At 37.4% G+C, this 22,560-nt stretch overlaps 1 protein-coding gene across 1 annotated transcript in view; it reads right to left on the bottom strand.

Moving 5' to 3' along the window:
* Positions 1–17,654, bottom strand: part of c4b (complement 4B (Chido blood group)) — a 50,134-nt gene extending 32,480 nt beyond the window's left edge. The window contains exons 1-13 of the mRNA XM_037537252.1: positions 17,503–17,654; positions 15,155–15,338; positions 13,960–14,134; positions 13,752–13,822; positions 12,345–12,433; positions 11,463–11,545; positions 11,178–11,265; positions 10,035–10,140; positions 9,802–9,934; positions 8,717–8,829; positions 7,116–7,277; positions 5,723–5,893; positions 3,301–3,486 (exon numbers count right to left, since the gene is read on the bottom strand). Of these exons, the coding sequence (XP_037393149.1) occupies positions 3,301–3,486; positions 5,723–5,893; positions 7,116–7,277; positions 8,717–8,829; positions 9,802–9,934; positions 10,035–10,140; positions 11,178–11,265; positions 11,463–11,545; positions 12,345–12,433; positions 13,752–13,822; positions 13,960–14,134; positions 15,155–15,338; positions 17,503–17,567 (1,626 nt within the window). The 5' untranslated portion in view covers positions 17,568–17,654. The remainder of the gene's footprint in view (positions 1–3,300; positions 3,487–5,722; positions 5,894–7,115; positions 7,278–8,716; positions 8,830–9,801; positions 9,935–10,034; positions 10,141–11,177; positions 11,266–11,462; positions 11,546–12,344; positions 12,434–13,751; positions 13,823–13,959; positions 14,135–15,154; positions 15,339–17,502) is intronic.
* Between the last annotated feature and the right edge of the window lie 4,906 nt (positions 17,655–22,560).

Consider the following 22,560-nt stretch of genomic DNA (forward strand, 5'->3'; position numbering starts at 1 on the left):
TTCATCGCTAAAGCACTTCTGTATTTATACAGCAGTGAGGGACTCATTTGTGCTGCTAAGAAAAGAGAAGTTCAATCAGTTCAGTCAATCCTTCACTAAACTGAATCAATTTCAGTCAAGCCTTCACTAAACTGAATCAATTTCAGTCAATCCTTCACTAAACTGAATCAATTTCAGTCAATCCTTCACTAAACTGAATCAATTTCAGTCAAGCCTTCACTAAACTGAATCAATTTCAGTCAATCCTTCACTAAACTGAATCAATTTCAGTCAAGCCTTCACTAAACTAAATCAATTTCAGTCAATCCTTCACTAAACTGAATCAATTTCAGTCAATCCTTCACTAAACTGAATCAATTTCAGTCAAGCCTTCACTAAACTGAATCAATTTCAGTCAATCCTTCACTAAACTAAATCAATTTCAGTCAATCCTTCACTAAACTGAATCAATTTCAGTCAAGCCTTCACTAAACTGAATCAATTTCAGTCAATCCTTCACTAAACTGAATCAATTTCAGTCAGTCCTCCACTAAACTGAATCAATTTCAGTCAGTCCTTCACTAAACTGAATCAATTTCAGTCAATCCTTCACTAAACTGAATCAATTTCAGTCAGTCCTTCACTAAACTGAATCAATTTCAGTCAGTCCTTCACTAAACTGAATCAATTTCAGTCAGTCCTTCACTAAACTGAATCAATTTCAGTCAGTCCTTCACTAAACTGAATCAATTTCAGTCAGTCCTTCACTAAACTGAATCAATTTCAGTCAGTCTTTCATTAAACTGAATCAATTTCAGTCAGTCTTTCATTAAACTGAATCATTTTTAGTCAATCCTTCAAAAAACTGAATTAATTTTACTCCATTCTTATTAAACTCAGTTTAATCAATCTTAATCCAACGTAAAATCAGTTTAACCAATCTTTCATGAACCTGAATCAGTTTGGTCAATCCTTCATTAAACCGAATCAAGTTTAGTCAGTACTTCATTAAACTGAATCAAGTTTAGTCAGTACTTCATTAAACCGAATCAAGTTTAGTCAGTACTTCATTAAACTGAATCAAGTTTAGTCAGTACTTCATTAAGCTGAATCAAGTTTAGTCAGTACTTCATTAAACCGAATCAAGTTTAGTCAGTACTTCATTAAACTGAATGAAGTTTAGTCAGTACTTCATTAAACTGAATCAAGTTTAGTCAGTACTTCATTAAACTGGAAGTGGCTGGGGAAAGGGAGGTCTGGGCTTCATTGCTCAGGATGCTGCCCCCGCGACCCGAACCCCGGAGAAGCGGAAGATGATGGATGGATGGATGGAAGTTTAGTCAGTACTTCATTAAACCGAATCAAGTTTAGTCAGTACATCACTAAACTGAATCAATTTCAGTCAGTCCTTCACTAAACTGAATCAATTTCAGTCAGTCCTTCACTAAACTGAATCAATTTCAGTCAGTCCTTTACTAAACTGAATCAATTTCAGTCAGTCCTTCACTAAACTGAATCAATTTCAGTCAGTCCTTCACTAAACTGAATCAATTTCAGTCAGTCCTTCACTAAACTGAATCAATTTCAGTCAGTCTTTCATTAAACTGAATCAATTTCAGTCAGTCTTTCATTAAACTGAATCATTTTTAGTCAATCCTTCAAAAAACTGAATTAATTTTACTCCATTCTTATTAAACTCAGTTTAATCAATCTTAATCCAACGTAAAATCAGTTTAACCAATCTTTCATGAACCTGAATCAGTTTGGTCAATCCTTCATTAAACCGAATCAAGTTTAGTCAGTACTTCATTAAACTGAATCAAGTTTAGTCAGTACTTCATTAAACCGAATCAAGTTTAGTCAGTACTTCATTAAACTGAATCAAGTTTAGTCAGTACTTCATTAAACTGAATCAAGTTTAGTCAGTACTTCATTAAACCGAATCAAGTTTAGTCAGTACTTCATTAAACTGAATCAAGTTTAGTCAGTACTTCATTAAACTGAATCAAGTTTAGTCAGTACTTCATTAAACTGGAAGTGGCTGGGGAAAGGGAGGTCTGGGCTTCATTGCTCAGGATGCTGCCCCCGCGACCCGAACCCCGGAGAAGCGGAAGATGATGGATGGATGGATGGAAGTTTAGTCAGTACTTCATTAAACCGAATCAAGTTTAGTCAGTACTTCACTAAACTGAATCAATTTCAGTCAGTCCTTCACTAAACTGAATCAATTTCAGTCAGTCCTTCACTAAACTGAATCAATTTCAGTCAGTCCTTTACTAAACTGAATCAATTTCAGTCAGTCCTTCACTAAACTGAATCAATTTCAGTCAGTCCTTCACTAAACTGAATCAATTTCAGTCAGTCCTTCACTAAACTGAATCAATTTCAGTCAGTCCTTCACTAAACTGAATCAATTTCAGTCAGTCCTTTACTAAACTGAATCAATTTCAGTCAGTCCTTCACTAAACTGAATCAATTTCAGTCAGTCCTTCACTAAACTGAATCAATTTCAGTCAGTCCTTTACTAAACTGAATCAATTTCAGTCAGTCCTTCACTAAACTGAATCAATTTCAGTCAGTCCTTCACTAAACTGAATCAATTTCAGTCAGTCTTTCATTAAACTGAATCAATTTCAGTCAGTCTTTCATTAAACTGAATCATTTTTAGTCAATCCTTCAAAAAACTGAATTAATTTTACTCCATTCTTATTAAACTCAGTTTAATCAATCTTAATCCAACGTAAAATCAGTTTAACCAATCTTTCATGAACCTGAATCAGTTTGGTCAATCCTTCATTAAACCGAATCAAGTTTAGTCAGTACTTCATTAAACTGAATCAAGTTTAGTCAGTACTTCATTAAACTGAATCAAGTTTAGTCAGTACTTCATTAAACCGAATCAAGTTTAGTCAGTACTTCATTAAACTGAATCAAGTTTAGTCAGTACTTCATTAAACCGAATCAAGTTTAGTCAGTACTTCATTAAACTGAATCAAGTTTAGTCAGTACTTCATTAAACCGAATCAAGTTTAGTCAGTACTTCATTAAACTGAATCAAGTTTAGTCAGTACTTCATTAAACTGAATCAAGTTTAGTCAGTACTTCATTAAACCGAATCAAGTTTAGTCAGTACTTCATTAAACTGAATCAAGTTTAGTCAAACCTTCATTAAACTGAATCAAGTTTAGTCAAACCTTCATTAAACTGAATCAAGTTCGTTAAGTTGAATAAATATAATTAACTCTTCATTAAAATAAGCCAGTTTAATGAACCTTTTCCCCTGCTGTGGATGCAGATCGTCAGTGTGACAGCAGAACTCACCTTCCCCTCACACGAGTCCTTCACATCCACCCACACGGAGTCCGCCACGACCTCACCGCTACTGTGGTAATAATACCCAATCAGACGGAAGGACGGGGTCATTTCCGCTTTGATCTGGATGTCCACTCTAGACAGATCTTCACCTTCATGAGAACCAGAATCTATAACAACCCCTTTATTAACGACCTGAGGAGAACATCCGATTTAGATTTAGTAATCTTTCATTAAGATAAATCAGGTTAATCAATCCTTCATTAAGATCAATCAGTTTAATCAATCCTTCATTAAGATCAATCAGTTTAATCAATCCTTCATTAAGATCAATCAGTTTAATCAATCCTTCATTAAGATAAATCAGGTTAATCAATCCTTCATTAAGATCAATCAGTTTAATCAATCCTTCATTAAGATAAATCAGGTTAATCAATCCTTCATTAAGATCAATCAGGTTAATCAATCCTTCATTAAGATCAATCAGTTTAATCAATCCTTCATTAGTTAAATCAGTTTAATCAATCCTTCATTAAGATAAATCAGTTTAATCAATCCTTCATTAAGATACATCAGTTTAATCAATCCTTCATTAAGATCAATCAGTTTAATCAATCCTTCATTAAGATAAATCAGGTTAATCAATCCTTCATTAAGATCAATCAGTTTAATCAATCCTTCATTAAGATAAATCAGGTTAATCAATCCTTCATTAAGATCAATCAGTTTAATCAATCCTTCATTAAGATAAATCAGGTTAATCAATCCTTCATTAAGATCAATCAGTTTAATCAATCCTTCATTAAGATAAATCAGTTTAATCAATCCTTCATTAAGATCAATCAGTTTAATCAATCCTTCATTAAGATAAATCAGTTTAATCATTCCTTCATTAAGATAAATCAGTTTCATCAATCCTTCATTTACTTAAATCGGTTTGATCAATCTTTCATTAAGATAAATCAGTTTAATCAATCCTTCATTAGTTAAATCAGTTTAATCAATCCTTCATTAAGATAAATCAGTTTAATCAATCCTTCATTACGATAAATCAGTTTGATCAATCCTTCATTAGTTAAATCAGTTTAATCAATCCTTCATTAAGATAAATCAGGTTAATCAATCCTTCATTAAGATCAATCAGTTTAATCAATCCTTCATTAAGATAAATCAGTTTAATCAATCCTTCATTAAGTTAAATCAGTTTAATCAATCCTTCATTAAGTTAAATCAGTTTAATCAATCCTTCATTAAGATAAATCAGTTTAATCAATCCTTCATTAGTTAAATCAGTTTAATCAATCCTTCATTAAGATAAATCAGTTTAATCAATCCTTCATTAAGATAAATCAGTTTAATCAATCCTTCATTAGTTAAATCAGTTTAATCAATCCTTCATTAAGTTAAATCAGTTTAATCAATCCTTCATTAAGTTAAATCAGTTTAATCAATCCTTCATTAAGATAAATCAGTTTAATCAATCCTTCATTAAGATAAATCAGTTTGATCAATCCTTCATTAAGTTAAATCAGTTTAATCAATCCTTCATTAAGATAAATCAGTTTAATCAATCCTTCATTAGTTAAATCAGTTTAATCAATCCTTCATTAAGATAAATCAGTTTAATCAATCCTTCATTAAGATAAATCAGTTTAATCAATCCTTCATTTAGTTAAATCGGTTTGATCAATCCTTCATTAAGATAAATCAGTTTAATCAATCCTTCATTTAATTAAATCAGTTTAATCAATCCTTCATTAAGATAAATCAGTTTAATCAATCCTTCATTTAGTTAAATCAGTTTAATCATTCCTTCATTAAGATAAACCAGTTTAATCAATCCTTCATTTAGTTAAATCGGTTTGATCAATCCTTCATTTAGTTAAATCAGTTTAATCAATCCTTCATTAGTTAAATCAGTTTAATCAATCCTTCATTAAGATAAATCAGCTTAATCAATCCTTCATTAGTTAAATCAGTTTAATCAATCCTTCATTAAGATAAATCAGTTTAATCAATCCTTCATTAAGATAAATCAGTTTAATCAATCCTTCATTTAGTTAAATTGGTTTGATCAATCCTTCATTAAGATAAATCAGGTTAATCAATCCTTCATTTAGTTAAATCAGTTTAATCAATCCTTCATTTAGTTAAATCTTTTTGATCAATCCTTCATTAAGATAAATCAGTTTGATCAGTCCTTCATTTAGTTAAATCAGTTTAATCAATCCTTCATTTAGTTAAATCTTTTTGATCAATCCTTCATTAAGATAAATCAGTTTGATCAATCCTTCATTTAGTTAAATAAGTTTGATCAAACCTTTAGATCAGTTTAATCAGCAAGTTAACAGTTTTTTTATTTGTATACATGATTTTCTTGCTGTGATTTTATGCACCATAGTTTTTATTACTTGAATCGTGTCTGTCTTACCATGTAGTAGATGTATTTATCTGCCCGGTTGCCGTTGACAATATTGAAGGCCGCATTCAGGGTGTTTCCAGGTGAGAAGACTTTATTGTTCACGCTTATATACAGGAAGCTGTTGCTTGACGAAGTGGAAGGAAGGATAGTCTTTGTGGACTTAACTCCGTCCACTGTTACCTGGCAGTACAGGAACAGTACAGCGTTTAATTCTCTTTAACATTCAAAAAACAGTGACGTGGAAAATCTACTGCTCTGCACACACCTGGCGGACTCTGACTTCACATGAGCTCCAGCAGAACTCTTTCAGTATACAGTATGATGAGCACCAGCACACTCCTAAAAAGATGGTTCTTCAAGGGTCTATATAGAACCATGAACACTCAAAGAAGCATTTGCATGTTATATGGTACTTTACATGGTGAAATGGTTCCTCAGTTTGATAGAAAATGTGTTACGTATGGTTCTATATAGCACCAAAAAAAGGTTCTGCTAATGTTACGAGATTAAGCTTGTAAACAGTAGAAGAATCCTTTTTGGTGGTATATAGAACCTTTTCTCCATCAATCTAGAGCAAGAACAATTTCACAATGCAAATGCTGAGTAGAACCAATTTCAAAAAGGCTCTCTACAGAACCATATGCATGATTTAAGAAGATGGTTCTTCAATATTTTTTTAGTGAAGAAATTGGTCCTATGCAGAACCATGACCACTACAGGATCCCTGTGCTTGATTAAAGGGTTGTTTCTTATTGAAATGGTTCTTCAGATTGATGGGGGATGTGCTGTAGATGATTACAAGGTTGGGATTGTCACAATATCGGAACCCTTTTTAGTGCTATAAGAACCCTGTACAACACATTCTCCATATGAAAAAGGGCTCAGTAAGTGTCTGTTCTTTATTGAATCATTATCATTAGTAAGGAACCCTAGAAGAACCATCGTTTTCAAGAGTGTATGTTGTAGTGAACTAAGTACAGAGCTGTATCCTGAAGTAAGTGGGGTTGTTAGGCACACTGAGTGCTATAAACATATTAATAATAATGCAAACACACTAAATGATACATGCAGCATTGTACTATATCACCGTATACAGTAAATTTACATTTAATTAATTTTTTAAAAAACATATGAAACATAAACAGAAGTCTCCTACTTCTACTTATTAATACTAGTAATATTCCATGAAGGGTACCTGTACCATCACTCAGGTACTGGAGCTGGGCTCGATCCAAGTCAAAGGTAAAAGAAATGAAACATTCCAAAGAATTGATTGATTGATGACATCATGTAGTTGCTATTGAATGTTTATAATTGTGGACTGATTTTAATGAAACACTTTTATTATGCATGTTTGTTGCTCTGTTCTTAGCATCGTGCCAGTCACTTTCCAAGCACTCACCTCCAGTGTTATGTCCGGAGGGCTTTGTACAAGATTGCATGGGTGTGTCACGATTCCCTCATCGTCTGTGTTTTTAATAAAGGATTTCTCCACAGTGTTGGACACATCAATCTTCACTGGGACGCCTTTAGCTGGCGATCCATTTGGGGTGCGCACCACAACCTAATCAAGAAGATAAACAGACACACTTTCAGTGCATTAGAACAGCTCACACTATAAAGTAGTGATTCACCCGGTTTTCCATGTTCGACTGACTTCTTGTAACATCACAGAAACAGGGAATTCAAAACATTTCTGCATGGTTTCCATATATGAACTGTATGTCCTGGGAGTGAACGGTCACCTCAAACTCCTTTGTTTTAAAAAAGTGAGGAAAGTTCTGTTTTTCCTTTCGGTAGATTGCACTAGTTTTGCATAGGATTACCGTCATGGTGGTGTGGGCGGAACTGCCGTAGGCTCCACCCCATCACCATCGATGCCGGTGGCGGACCATGAATACTTAGGCCATTATGTCAAAGCTATACGATGATGCTAATTCCTGCTGACATCCCTATGGGATTTACAGTAGTATGTTAGCACTAAGCTAACAGCAATTCACATTGACCACATTTCTGACCATTCACAATGTTTGAACCATGTAAAATACACGTATGTTGACAGACATTTGATATCTTTTATGAATTTGGGTCATTTCTGATAAGCAGTGTGTATTTTAATTATAGAGGTTTTGAAAACGAATGCGGTTGCAGTTATCTTTTCAGAAATGTCTCGTCTGGAGTGTCTGTGAGCTGGACGGGTAATAACTTTGATGGCGATTCATTTTATTGATTATCATGAGTACACACACACACACACACACACACACATTTTCTAAGCCACTTCTCCCTCAGGGTCACGGGGGGCATGCTGGAGCCTATCCCAGCGGTCATCAGGCGATAGGCAGGATACACACCTGGCCAGGTCGCCAGTCCATCACAGGGCAGACAGACACACACACACACACACACCCAGGGGCAGTGTAACATGTCCAATCGGCCTGACTGCATGTCTTTGGACTGTGGGAGGAAACCGGAGAACCCGGAGGAAACCCACGCAGAGAACATGCAGACTCCACACAGAGAGGACCCCGGTCACCCGGCCGGGGAATCGAACCCAGACCCTCCTCACTGTGAGGCGACAGCGCCACCCACTGCACCACCGTATGAGTATAATTAACAATTAGCATACGGTGGACATGTTTTTATAGCTTTTCTGTCGTCATGGATTCAGGCTGAGAACTAAACCTCTGACACGCAGCAAGACTGGCTTCATTTTTAATTACTAATTGAGCTGCATATTTTAACCCTTTGTTGCAATATGAAGGCCAAACAGCAAAGCAATAAAATCAGGATTTTGGGTGATGTTCCAAGCCGAATTACTCACTGATGCTCACATCACAGCTCGATGCCCTCATGCTTGCTAGTTAGGGGCGTGTCTGCGGGACGTCCCGATATGTGGATCATGTTTGTATCTTAAACGTTCTGAAGGTATGAAGGCTAGAAGTGACCCACCGTTTTGCTTTTGCGGTTAACTGAGAACGAATCAGCCGTGGGAATTCTTACCACCACATCCAGTGGCATCTGGGGGATGTAGTGTGACCGTGTTCTGGACAGGTCCACCAGGTACGGCTGGGATACGATAGGAAGGAATACTTCTGTCTCCTGTACCTCACCACCTGCAGGAACACGAGGGCATTTCAGAAAGGCCAGTAGGACAGAAACAAGTAGCAAAGTTAAAAGTCCAAACTCTCCTGGAGTGCTGAGTTCTCCTGTAGAACCACATGGGAACGTCTTAGAACATCAAGAATCTTTTAGCAAACAAACTAGAAGATAAGATAAGATAAGATAAGATAAGATAAGATAAGATAAGATAAGATAAGATAAGATAACCCTTTATTAGTCCCACAGCGGGGAAATTCACAATGAGGCTGAAGCTGCAAAATTTTCCGTACTGTTCTCATAATTTTGATCTTTACAATGGAGTAATTCATTTTCTCTAAATGTTAATACATTGAGAAACGATTGATTCATTATTTCATTATTACTTATTTATCATATCAAAATAATGACTTTTCACCCCAAAATAAATACCTACTTTCTTGAAACTCCATTCATTCATAATTCAGTATAGTAGGTTGGAATTCCACTGTAATAACTCAAAATCTCAAGATAAATCATTATTTCAAGATACTAAGTCTACAGAAGATGAGATACCAAGTCTTCAGAAAATAGGTCATCATTTTTCATTAAATAAGTCAAACTGGTCATAATAATAATATATATATATATTTTTTTAAGTCATTATTTTAAGACAGCAAATCAAAATTTTCACAAAACAAGTCTTTTTAAGAGGTCAAGACAAAATGTTTCACAGTCATTATTTTGAGATCTTAAGTCTTTTTTTTTTTAAATAAGTCATTTCTGGGTATTAAGTCAATATGTTGACATTGTGCTTCCAGAAACAGAATAAAAACGGCTGAATGTGAATTAAAGAGAACCGGGCTGGATCATCTGACTGTCATCTGCTCTCCTAATGATGCTCTGATCCTCATTAAGGCTTCATGAACCAATCAGAGCAGGTGAGTGTTCTACTGAGTGCTCAGTAGAGCCGATAGAACCGTGTTCTGCAGTAAGCGATGGATCTTTACTGATTTTGTCTGTGACGGTGACACCGATGTAGAACTGAGCCCCGCCCTCCGCCAGGTGCTGCAGTGTTGTGCTCTGGAGCTTCTGCTGGACGTCTGACAGACTCAGAGACACGTCGGCTTTGCCGGCTTGTATCTGAGGAACAGAGTCGGTGGAGAACTTTCAGGGCTCTTCTCACTGTACTTTACTTCACTTACGCTGCTCAGAAGGTCAGGAAGGCCATCCTTTCACTTACCGGTCCAGTTTTCTCCAGGCCCTTTATGAACTTGATGTCATCTGACCCGGTTCTGACCCCAAACCGACAGTGGAATCCCCCACTGATGGTCTTCCCATAAGAATACCTAAGGAGTGATTATTGATTAGTCAAAGTGAAGGCAGCTCTGTGGACACAGGTTAGGATGTGCACGTTACTCAGAGCGTACACTGCAAAACATGACCGCTCTGCAGGTGACGCGATCACAAATACAGTCAATATGTCCAATATTTCTCTTCTTCTAACTGTTGAAAGCTTAAATTAAGATTATTTTCCTAATTTCTAGTCAATTTTTAGATGCTTAGAGTGATTTCATTTAGTAAAATGATCTCAAGGTAATTTTCTCAATGAATTTTCAGTATAGTGAGATTATTTATTTAATATTTTTTACTTGTTTTAAGTAATTTTGTTCATTTTTAATTAAGTAATTAATCTCACTATACTGAAAAATAATTTAGCTTGTTGTAATCTCCCAGAAGCAAACAACTGAGAGATCATTTCATTGATAAAATTGACAAAAACAAGCAATCTTATAATATTTCTAATAATGTTTCTGTCTGAGCATTATGAACATTAGATATATTGACTAGATTTCAGATCATTTCACTTGATAATATAACATTTTTTGCAGTGTAGAAAGTTCTAAACTTACACTGCAAGAAAATATCTTGGCTAAAAAAATCTTAGATGTGGACTAAAAATCCAATATTTGTAATTTTAGGACGTTTGAGAGTGTTGAACTTATTTCTAGGCATGTTTTGCTTGTTTTGAGTTACTGTACTAAGGGAGATCATTTCAATATTGGCAGATGCTTTTTGCTCTGTTTTCTTTAAGAGATTTGCTTAAAAAGCACAAACATCTGCTAATATATTGAGATTATTTCACGTAATTGCTTTAAAAAGCAAAAAAGCTAAATGTCTAGAAAGTTAAAGAAACTCATAATGTTCCCACGACCATCTCAAAAGTTAAAACATTAGATATTTAGACCAGATTTAAGATAGTTTCTTTGGCCAAGGTGCCATTTTGGCCGTTTTACTAAAACACTTTGAAATTTTAAACATTTTAATTCTTTTAAAATTCTATAGACAATTTTGAATGTTTTTAGAAGAAGGAGTGGAGACTCACGAAGCCCCAACAGAGAATTTAAAATGCCCAGCGGTCACCAGGAGATAGCCAGATTCAGGCAGGATGGACACACCGAAACTGGGAAGGACTGAAAAGACCAGGTTGGGTTTCAACGTTTTGAAAACTTGAAAGCAATTTTATAATATCTTCAGGCATTTTAAAGAGCACACATCATGACTAACACATGAAATCATGTGACAGTTGTATAATAAATAATAAATATATTACAGCATAGATTTGAACCTCAACTGAGAAAGACAATATTAACACAGTCCTGTTTCTTACCGAACTTCTGGACCTTGAATTCGCGGACGCTTGCGCTCTTCTCGTCGCCTTTGTAGTGAGCTTTGATCTTCCACACACCCGGCCTAAAGACAGCAGCCTGCTGAGATTAACTGATACAGGCATGTCGCGTGTCGAGCTCTTCACTCGGCAACTTACTGTTTTCAAATGATTCTAATTAAAATGATAAAAGTGATTTTCTTTCTTTGCCTTTGGGAAACTGAAGGTCAGTGTTCGGATAAAAGCATAACATGTTTGTTCATAAAGGACTCAGTTTCCCAAAGGAAAAGAAAAGTCAAAAAAATGGGAAGAACATTGTTGTTGCAACACAATTTGCCTAAAGAGAGCAGCCTGCTGAGATGAACCTACACAGCCGTTTAATGTGCTTAGGCTGTTGCCTTTAGGCAACAATGGATTTTTAGCTGACTACAATATAAAAGTCACTAAATTTTCATTTCCTTTGGAAAACTCAGCAACACTGAGCACTTTTATCTGATCTCATGCTCAGATCTCAAAATTCATACGCAAATAAATCTGTGGCAGGTCACAGCTCCTTTTACATTAAACGAAACCAGTTTAGATGCTACTGTTTTATACCAAATGGCGAAATGCATTTGATGCCATATGGCAATAAAATGAAACTCTGGACATGTATTTAAACATCTCTGCATATCAGGCTGTTAAAAGCCTGGATGGTCCCAACAGCAGTGTATTGATTTACTTCCATTCTATCCATTGACTCATGATGTTGCCATTGGGCAACAAAATGCAAAACACTTCCCTCGAGATGTTTTTCTACTTTTATTTCATTTTATTTTTATTGTGTGTGCTGTTTTCAATATGAAAACTAAAATTACATTTCATAACAAATGGGAAAGAACATACTGTGATAAATCAGGAATGTGGAACCTCTTGGAGAAAATGCCATGTGTGACTTTGTACTGGACTTTCTTGATTGTATTTCCTTCTGCATTCTATTAAAAACAATCACAGTCAACACGGAGACAACATAACTTAGTGCGGTCAGTACTTGGCTCAGTTTCTTGCAAATACACTATATTACCAAAAGTATTCGGTCGTCTAGCTGCACACGCATATGAACTTGAGTGACGTCCCATTCTTAATCCATAGGGTTTAATATGATGTCGGCCCACCCTTTGCAGCTATAACAGCTTCAGCTCTTCTGGGAAGGCTTTCCACAAGGGTTAGGAGTGTTTATGGGAATTTCTGACCGTTCTTCCAGAAGCACGTTTGTGAGGTCAGACACTGATGTTGGACGAGAAGGCCTGGCTCACAGTCTCCGCTCTAATTCATCCTAAAGGTGTTCTATGGGGTTGAGGTCAGGACTCTGTGCAGGCCAGTCAAGTTCTTCCACACCAAACTGGCTCATCCACGTCTTTATGGACCTGCTTTGTGCACTGGTGTGCAGTCATGTTGGAACAGGAAGGGACCGTCCCCAAACTGTTCCCACAAAGTTGGGAGCATGAAATTGTCCAGAATCTCTTGGTGCTGAAGCTTTAAGAGTTCCTTTCACTGGAACTAAGGGGCCGAGCCCAACTCCTGAAAAACACCCCCACACCATGATCCCCCCTCCACCAAACTTTACACTCGGCACAGTGCAGTCAGACAAGTACCGTCTCCTGGCAACCATCAAACCCAGACTCGTCCATCGGATTTCCAGACAGAGAAGCGTGATTGGTCACTCCAGAGAACTCGTCTCCACTGCTCTAGAGTCCAGTGGTGGCGCTTTACTCCACTGCATTCCACGCTTTGCATTGCGCTTGGTGATGTAAGGCTTGGATGCAGCTGCTCGGCCATGGAAACCCATTCCATGAAGCTCTCTACGCTGTTCTTCAGCTGATCTGAAGGCCACATGAAGTTTGGAGGTCTGTAGAGATTGTGGAATGTTTAGTAGTGAGGAAATTTCACGACTGGACTTGCTGCACAGGTGGCGTCCGATCACGGCACCACGCTGGAATTCACTGAGCTCCTGAGAGCGACCCATTCTTTCACTAATGTCTGTAGAAGCAGTCTGCAGGCCGAGGGGCTCGGCTTTATACACCTGTGGCCACGGAAGTGACTGGAACACCTGGATTATAAGCTCATTTGCACTTTCAACTGAATATTCAAAAAACACAGAAGATCCAAACAAATCTAACATTTTCATTTGTCACAGAGAGGTGCAGCGAGGTTCTATAAAAATGATCATTTTTATAATTGTTTATATTGTAGCTCATGCCTTACTCTTTCATACTCCTTAAAAGAAGTGGATGTGGATAAGGCAACACTTACAATGATGTGCACAAATATCATATCTGATGTGGGGCGCATGGCGTGATCCAGAACAAAGATCCTGTACTGAACTGCAACGGAATTGACAGAAAACATTTAATAATCAACCTTAACATCTACTTTTTCACACAGAATTGATATTCATGGAAATACAACTGGCTGCACCAATGTTCTTGAATTTCGGCTGAACAGACTGTGCTGTGTTTACCCGTCTGTGAGGGGTTATATATGGGCTGGTCGGTCTGAATGAAGATGTAGCCTCTGTGTGGAGACACTAAAACTCGAGCCGCCTGCCGCTTCCTTTGCCCAACATCACACACCAGGTTCAGGTAAGGCGGCTGTCCGTCAGCTGAGGTCAATTCCGCAACTTTGTCCACAGGCACCTTTCAGAAGAGTTGGAGACGTGAAAAAGACAGAAGCACAGAAAAGAGCGAATGCAGGGAGCAGTCTTTGTCAGCGGAGCACGACCGGATGTGGTAATAATGAAAGGATTTCATTATTTCTGAGTTGTGGTTTTATGATGTAACCAATATGAGCTGCTGAAATACAGGATCAATACATTCATTACAAAAAAAAACACAAAAAGGAATTTAAAAAAGAACTAAAAGGAGAAACTCGCAAGCTATAAAGCCGTTGCTATGGTATCCCAGGTGGTTGCTATGATGTTGCTAGGCCATTGCTATGCTAACCATATTGGTTGCTAATGTGATGCAAGGCCATTCCTATGGTATCCCATGTGGTTACTAAGATGTTGCTAGGCCATTGATACGGTATCCCAGGTGGTTGTTAAGACATTGCCATGGTATTGCTATGGTATCCAAAGTGCTTGCTAACAGGTTAGTAGGCCACTGCAATGTCATCACAGGTGGTTGCTAAGGCGTTGCTAGGCCATTGCTATGGTAGCCCTATTGGTTGCTAAGGTGATGCAAGGCCATTGCTATGGTATCCCATGTGGTTACTAAGATGTTGCTTGGCCATTGCTACGGTATCCCAGGTGGCTACTAAGGCATTGCTGGGTTATTGCTATGGTATCCAAAGTGCTTGCTAACATGTTACTAGGCCACTGCAATGTCATCACAGGTGGTTGCTAAGGTGTTGCTAGGCCATTGCTATGGTATTTCCTGTGGTTGCTAAGATGTCGCTAGGCTGCCTTATAATTCAGAGGATTCGGTGACATTCGGGAAAGAATGTTCACACGCCAAAAATCAGCTTTAAGGCATTTTTGTAAAGAGGTTAAACAAAAATTTTCATTTTTCCCGGAGAGATCAACGGCACAGGCTATTCGATCACAGCGCCGACTGCAGAACTGACGACTGCAGAGCTCTGTGATTATTAATACCCCACAGCACACACACTACTAATCTATGAGGTGCTTTTCATTTGTCCAGATATACTTGGTTTACCTTTAGGCCTAGTTTTCCAATCTGTCCTTTCTGGGTGATGCTTATAGTTCCCAGCTCTGACATGCGAACCCGTTTCACCTCCTGTTCTAAGTAACAGGTCACGCTGACCGGTGCGTCTCCAACCTGCACCACCACCTGCTCCGTCACTCCAACATGGAACACGCTGGGAGCCGTCACCAGGAACCTGAAACAGAAACCAGGACAGAATAATCAAGACGATTTTCAATACATTCCAGAGAAATCACTCAAAATTTGTGATTGTCCACGATTTTCTGTGCCTGCAACAGTTTGAGGGATGTAGGCTGGCTGCGTTATTTGGGGTAATCCAGCTCTCATAGTCACAACAGGCAGGGGTCAAAACACATCAGAGGCAGATCAGTGTTAAAAACAGCAGGGGTCAAAACACCGGACCGAACTAACAAAGGGAAAGAGGCTGAGAACTCAGGTAAAGACGTACGGAGACTTCGCAAAAACACCAGGCTAAACGCGGGAAACTGCAGGGGTGAGCATGTTGTGAGTTGGTGGAGAGGCCAAGTGATTTAAACGCAGGCACTGGAGCAGCTCGGGAAGTTGCTGGAGGAACCACCACAGCTCTTGGTGGCATGATGAGGACCGACATGGACAAGCCAGTGCCGCCTCGCTTTGATCTGACGGCAAACCATTTTCCTCCCTGAAATCTGTCAAATTTTAGTTCTGTACCTTCATCAGTTTCTGAGATAAAGAGCTTTTCATTTTTAAAGTAAGCACTATGGAGAAAAATATAAAGTCTGATCATTTTTAAACTGTTGAAATTGTTTAGAGTTGATGACTGTGTGTGTTGGTAAACATAAAAAACCCCTATAGAATGTATTACTTATTATTATATTGAACACAGATACATTGTTTTGTATACGTTTGTAGATCTAAATATTACGTATTTTATAATATTATTGTGTAATATTATAGTTTAATGCTGTTGTGTGGCTGTTTGAATCAGCCTGTATTTTAAATTTCTGTCTCATGTAAAAGAAGATATATTTGATATTTTAATAAAAACGGTCTAAATCAAGATACCAGCCTCATATATGATACACCTGTTTTAAAAAAAAGCTCTTTCCAGTAGTATACATTATTTTTGACGCACTTTTTCAGAGTTTTGTTCAGTTTGATACATTTTATTTAAATATATTAATTTTACTTCATTTTAATTTAAATTTTTTTCCAGTTTAGAGGTTTAGAGGAATTTCTGTTGTTTCAGCAAGTTATAAAGTAGCAAACATGCATCTCTATATATTCTTTGGTACTCAGAAAACACACATTAAAACAAGTATTAATTAATGAAAAAAATCATGGATCTAGCACCAATAGTTCAGAAGTTATGACTTGTTTTATGTGTTTTTCATTCCTAATTTTAAGGTAACATTTCAGGACACACCCACTTGTAAAGTCTCTATATCTCAGAAAATAATGAAGGCTTAAAATTTTGTACACTGTTGTATCGCTTCCGGGTTCTCGTCCCTTGCCTAGCACGTCCCCGAAACTAATTTGAGACGCAATTCCTCCAATCACACACAACAGCCTCGTTCTCAGTCACCGGAGTTCTAATGCAACTAGACATCATAAACATGATGCTATACGTTTACAATTTATGGCTAAAAGCCAAAAATCTCCAGAGATTTCCAGAAGTTTCCAGAGCAGATCACTGAAGAGACGCCGGCTGTTTATAGTTTAGAGCCCAGATTTGGGGAAAAACGGGTCGACTTTCAGTAGAAAAACAAACTGAGTTCAGCTTCTTTTATTATAAGGGTTTAAAATGACATCACCGTCTATTAGACTGGAGAGAAGAGCTACAGCCTCACACGACGCCCAGCTTCTGAATGGAGCTTATGGAGTATGAACGTTATGAAGAACATGACCGAGTGCAGTTTGGAGCCACTGGTGGTTCCAAGGAGCTTAAGAGGATAAGGTAGGTGTACATAATAAAGTGGCAACAAAGGGTATTTTTCCATTTCCCCATGAACAAGAAACTTTGCCACCAGAATACTGGAGCAATTAACCCCTTAAATGGGCAGGGCACACATGTTTATTACACACTTCTATAACCTTATAATAACTCAACCAGTTTGCATTGACATCCCTATAGTTACTGAATAATAAGCCTTGGTGTATAATATTATAAAATTGGTATATAAAATTTTAAGGGGTTAAGCCAGAAAGTCAAGGTTTTTGTGAGACAGTCACGATATCCTAGTTAAACCCAAGCGTGAATAGATCCGTCACGTCTTCACAGAGCAGTTCACCGTAGTCCACATAACCCATCCACACGCAGCCGAGCTGGGATAATTCGCTGTTCTCTCAGAGCTGCTTACCTGTCTGCAGAAACCAGCTGCGCAGTGAAAGTGGAGCACAGCAGTAGATACAGTACTGAGCCCATGGCTGTGCTGAGTGGACAGAGGGAAAGTATGTGCGCTGATGTTGCCTCTTCTCTGACCGTTATCTTCTGCTATTTGCCCTTCAGTCGGAAAGTCTAATGTGCTGGAAGGTGGATCGGGTGTTCCTGTTGCACAATCCCGAATTTCTCCATTCCTATTGGATATGTGTTTGGAGCCGTTTCATGTGAGTCATGTGATTTCACAGAAATGCTTCAAAAACCATTGCACAAGAGCTGAACTTCTTTTATTTGATTGAGATTAAATTCACTTTCCATTTTATCAAGGAACTTTGTCACATTTCAGGGACACAACACAGTTAGTGAAATTCTGTACACTTTACAAATGACATGAAAAAAAAAATGAAAGTGGGCTCTTTGAAGCGATGCCATAAAAGATCAATCTTTTGGTTTCCTGAAGAATCTTTTAGTGGAGGGTTCTGTAAAGAGACATACTTCTGAATGAAATGGGTGAAGAACCATCCTAAAATATATAAAGGTTCTATATACACTTGTTGTGTCTGTTGCTGGGTTTGTTTTTAGCCCTGTTGTTATGTATATTGTTTTGTCTGTTGTGTTTTTTGTTTGGCCTGTTGTTGTATCTGTTCTTGGTCATGTCATTGGGCCTGTTGTTGTATCTGTTCTTGGTCATGTCATTGGGCCTGTTGTTGGGTCTGTTGTTGGATCTGTTCTTGGTCATGTCATTGGGCCTGTTGTTGGATCTGTTCTTGGTCATGTCATTGGGCCTGTTGTTCGGTCTGTTGTTGGATCTGTTCTTGGTCATGTCATTGGGCCTGTTGTTGGATCTGTTCTTGGTCATGTCATTGGGCCTGTCGTTGGGTCTGTTGTTGGATCTGTTCTTGGTCATGTCATTGGGCCTGTTGTAAGGCCTGTTGTTGGGTCTGTTGTTGAATCTGTTCTTGGTCATGTCATTGGGCCTGTTGTTGGGTCTGTTGTTGGATCTGTTGTTGAATCTGTTCTTGGTCATGTCATTTGGCCTGTTGTTGGGTCTGTTGTTGGATCTGTTCTTAGACATGTCATTGGGCCTGTTGTTGGGCCTGTTGTTGGATCTGTTCTTGGTCATGTCATTGGGCCTGTTGTTGTATCTGTTCTTGGTCATGTCATTGGGCCTGTTGTTGGATCTGTTCTTGGTCATGTCATTGGGCCTGTTGTTGGATCTGTTGTTGGATCTGTTCTTGGTCATGTCATTGGGCCTGTTGTTGGATCTGTTGTTGGATCTGTTCTTGGTCATGTCATTGGGCCTGTTGTTGGATCTGTTGTTGGATCTGTTCTTGGTCATGTCATTGGGCCTGTTGTTGGATCTGTTGTTGGATCTGTTCTTGGTCATGTCATTGGGCCTGTTGCTGGGTCTGTTGTTGGATCTGTGCTTGGTCATGTCATTTGGCCTGTTGTTGTATCTGTTCTTGGTCATGTCAATGGGCCTGTTGTTGGATCTGTTCTTGGTCATGTCATTGGGCCTGTTGTTGGATCTGTTGTTGGATCTGTTCTTGGTCATGTCATTGGGCCTGTTGTTGGATCTGTTGTTGGATCTGTTCTTGGTCATGTCATTTGGCCTGTTGTTGGGTCTGTTGTTGGATCTGTTCTTGGTCATGTCATTGGGCCTGTTGTTGGATCTGTTCTTGGTCATGTCATTAGGCCTGTTGTTGGGTCTGTTGTTGGATCTGTTCTTGGTCATGTCATTGGGCCTGTTGCTGGGTCTGTTGTTGGATCTGTGCTTGGTCATGTCATTAGGCCTGTTGTTGGGTCTGTTGTTGGATCTGTTCTTGGTCATGTCATTGGGCCTGTTGCTGGGTCTGTTGTTGGATCTGTTCTTGGTCATGTCATTGGGCCTGTTGTTGGGTCTGTTGTTGGATCTGTTCTTGGTCATGTCATTTGGCCTGTTGTTGGGTCAATTGGTGGGTCTGTTTTTGGGCCTGTTGGGTTTGCTGTTTGGTGTAGTAAGGTTTGTCATTGGGCTTTTTGTTGGGTTTGTGATTCAGACTGTTGTTGGGCCTTTTGTCTGGTCTGTCGTTGGCCTTGCATTAAGTTTGTTATTGGGTCTGTTGTTGGGTTATTTGCTGGGTCTGTTTTTGGTCTCCTGGGCCTATTTTCAGGTCTGTTGTCAGGCCAGTTGTTGGTCTGTCGTTGGCCTTGCATTAAGTTTGTTATTGGGTCTGTTGGTAGGTCTATTGGTGGGTCTGTTTTGGGCATGTCATTGGGCTGGTTGTTGGATCTATTGGTGGGTCTGTTCTTGGGTCTGTTTTTGGGCCTGTTGTTGGGTCTGTTTTTGGGTCTGTTCTTAGGCCTGTCACTGGGCATTTTGTTGGGTTTGTGATTCAGACTGTTGTTGGACCTTTTGTTTGGGTGTTTTGTTAGCCTGCCATTAAGTTTGTTATTGGGTCTGTTGTTGAGCCTGTTATTGCATTATGTGTTGGGTCTGTTGTACTTTGACTTGTGTCCCTGACTTTGTCAGTAACTCCTCCTTCTCTGATCTGCTTTAGTATATCAGCCCCACAATCTCTGCTCCGTCAACAATGATGCGTTCAATATAAACGCATTACTTTTATTGTCAGTACTTTAACACAATTTTCTGTCATTAAAGGAAAGCCTTAAAGGGCCACAGATTGGCAGGCTTTCATGTTTTCATCTGTTTTACTGTGATAACAAGTTACTTGAATTTGCTTCCTTGCAATTTTATAATTTTATGGCATTATTTTAGCAAAACAAAGTTATATTCTGGCCCATTAATATTATCTTGATACAACAAATGAAAATGAATCATTATCATAGAAAAACTGAGTTTTTGAATCATTAGTCCTTTGGACCTTCTGTAGAATCAGGAACATTCAGTTCATCACTGTTTACAGTTTGTAAACAATGAAATATCACGTGTCCTCCTTACTTTAATCTGCGCTGTGGCAGCCAGAAGAGTGATGTCCATACACAACTCCTGTTTAGCGACCATGTAGATACAGGAATTGCGTTTGGACAATCAGCTCCTGACTGCCAAAAATATACTGACCACTGAGTCCAGTGCAGACGTCCAGGAGACCCATCAAAGTGTTTTAGTCATAAAGGGCCGACGTGAGCCTATTGAAACAGAGAGACAGTGGCAGGAACCAGACACATGAAAATATGAAGAAATTCAGTCAGAAATGAAGATATTTTAGAAAATTCTGAATCTTAATTCTTAATTTTAAGATGCTGCTAAAAAAATCTCAGAAATGCCTCAGAGAATTTCATTCAGTTCCATTGAAAATCACATGAATGATGAAAATAAATGCATTGTTTTTTCAAGCTGTCAAATATCTGAAATATTAAGATGTTTATAAAATATGAAAAAATCCATCAAAATCTGTAAATACTTGAGAGAAATTCATGGATCCACAGGAAAGAAAGCGTATTGTGTCTATTTTTATTTCTATTTTTATTTACTGCTTAGTTTATGTAAGTTTATGTGCAGTTGTACGTCTTGCTACTGAAACACTGCAATTTCCCTTTGGGATCAATAAAGTTCTATCTATCTAAATTTGTGAAATATTGAGACATTTATAAATAAGTCACATGAAAAAGAAGCAAAAATAAATAAAAAGTTTTGAGAAAAACAGAATTTGGTTAAATAAACTGATCAGTTCACAGTGGAGACTGAACTCTAGCAGTGATCTTCACTTTCAGTTTCTAGCTTATCAGTTACTAAGCCCTCCTCTGATGGGCAGAGCAGGACGTTCCTTCCAGTCTCCACATCTGAGAATCAGGAGCTTCTAAAAATAAAAATCAATGTGAAATGGTCTAAAGCAGCAGCGCCGCCCGGATCCAATTTGTTCAGTTTCATATTTCTCACGTAGCTCATTCAGCAACCGGCTAGCAAACCTAAACTCAACACACACAGTCATGTGCAAAAGTACGTCCTGCTCAAATTCCATGTTAATGCTGATGTATAAGTATATTTAGTATAAATATGTGAACACACTTCTGCACATTTGAGCTTTTTCATATACACTGTTTATATACAAATATATAGCAATTACTGAAACATGTTCAGGTTTCTGTAAGATTTCTAGTTTTGAAATACTAGATGTGTTTTTGTATGTACAGAAAATTCATAACGGTTACTGAAAAATATAGAATTAATAACGGTTACTGAAAAATATATAATACTTACTATGAAATTCATAAGGGTTACTGAAAAATATAGAATTCATAACGGTTACTGAAAAATATATAATACTTACTATGAAATTCATAACGGTTACTGAAAAATATATAATTAATAACGGTTACTGAAAAATATATAATACTATGAAATTCATAACGGTTACTGAAAAATATATAGTACTTACTATGAAATTCATAACGGTTACTGAAAAATATAGAATTCATAACGGTTACTGAAAAATATAGAATTCATAACGGTTACTGAAAAATATAGAATTCATAACGGTTACTGAAAAATATATAATACTATGAAATTCATAACGGTTACTGAAAAATATAGAATTCATAACGGTTACTGAAAAATATATAATTAATAACGGTTACTGAAAAATATATAATACTATGAAATTCATAACGGTTACTGAAAAATATATAATACTTACTATGAAATTCATAACGGTTACTGAAAAATATAGAATTCATAACGGTTACTGAAAAATATAGAATTCATAACGGTTACTGAAAAATATATAATACTTACTATGAAATTCATAACGGTTACTGAAAAATATAGAATTCATAACGGTTACTGAAAAATATATAGTACTTACTATGAAATTCATAACGGTTACTGAAAAATATAGAATTCATAACGGTTACTGAAAAATATAGAATTCATAACGGTTACTGAAAAATATATAATACTTACTATGAAATTCATAAGGGTTACTGAAAAATATAGAATTCATAACGGTTACTGAAAAATATATAATACTTACTATGAAATTCATAACGGTTACTGAAAAATATATAATTAATAACGGTTACTGAAAAATATATAATA

This window comes from Pygocentrus nattereri, chromosome 3 (genome assembly GCF_015220715.1).
Source record: "Pygocentrus nattereri isolate fPygNat1 chromosome 3, fPygNat1.pri, whole genome shotgun sequence".
Classification (NCBI taxonomy): domain Eukaryota; kingdom Metazoa; phylum Chordata; class Actinopteri; order Characiformes; family Serrasalmidae; genus Pygocentrus; species Pygocentrus nattereri.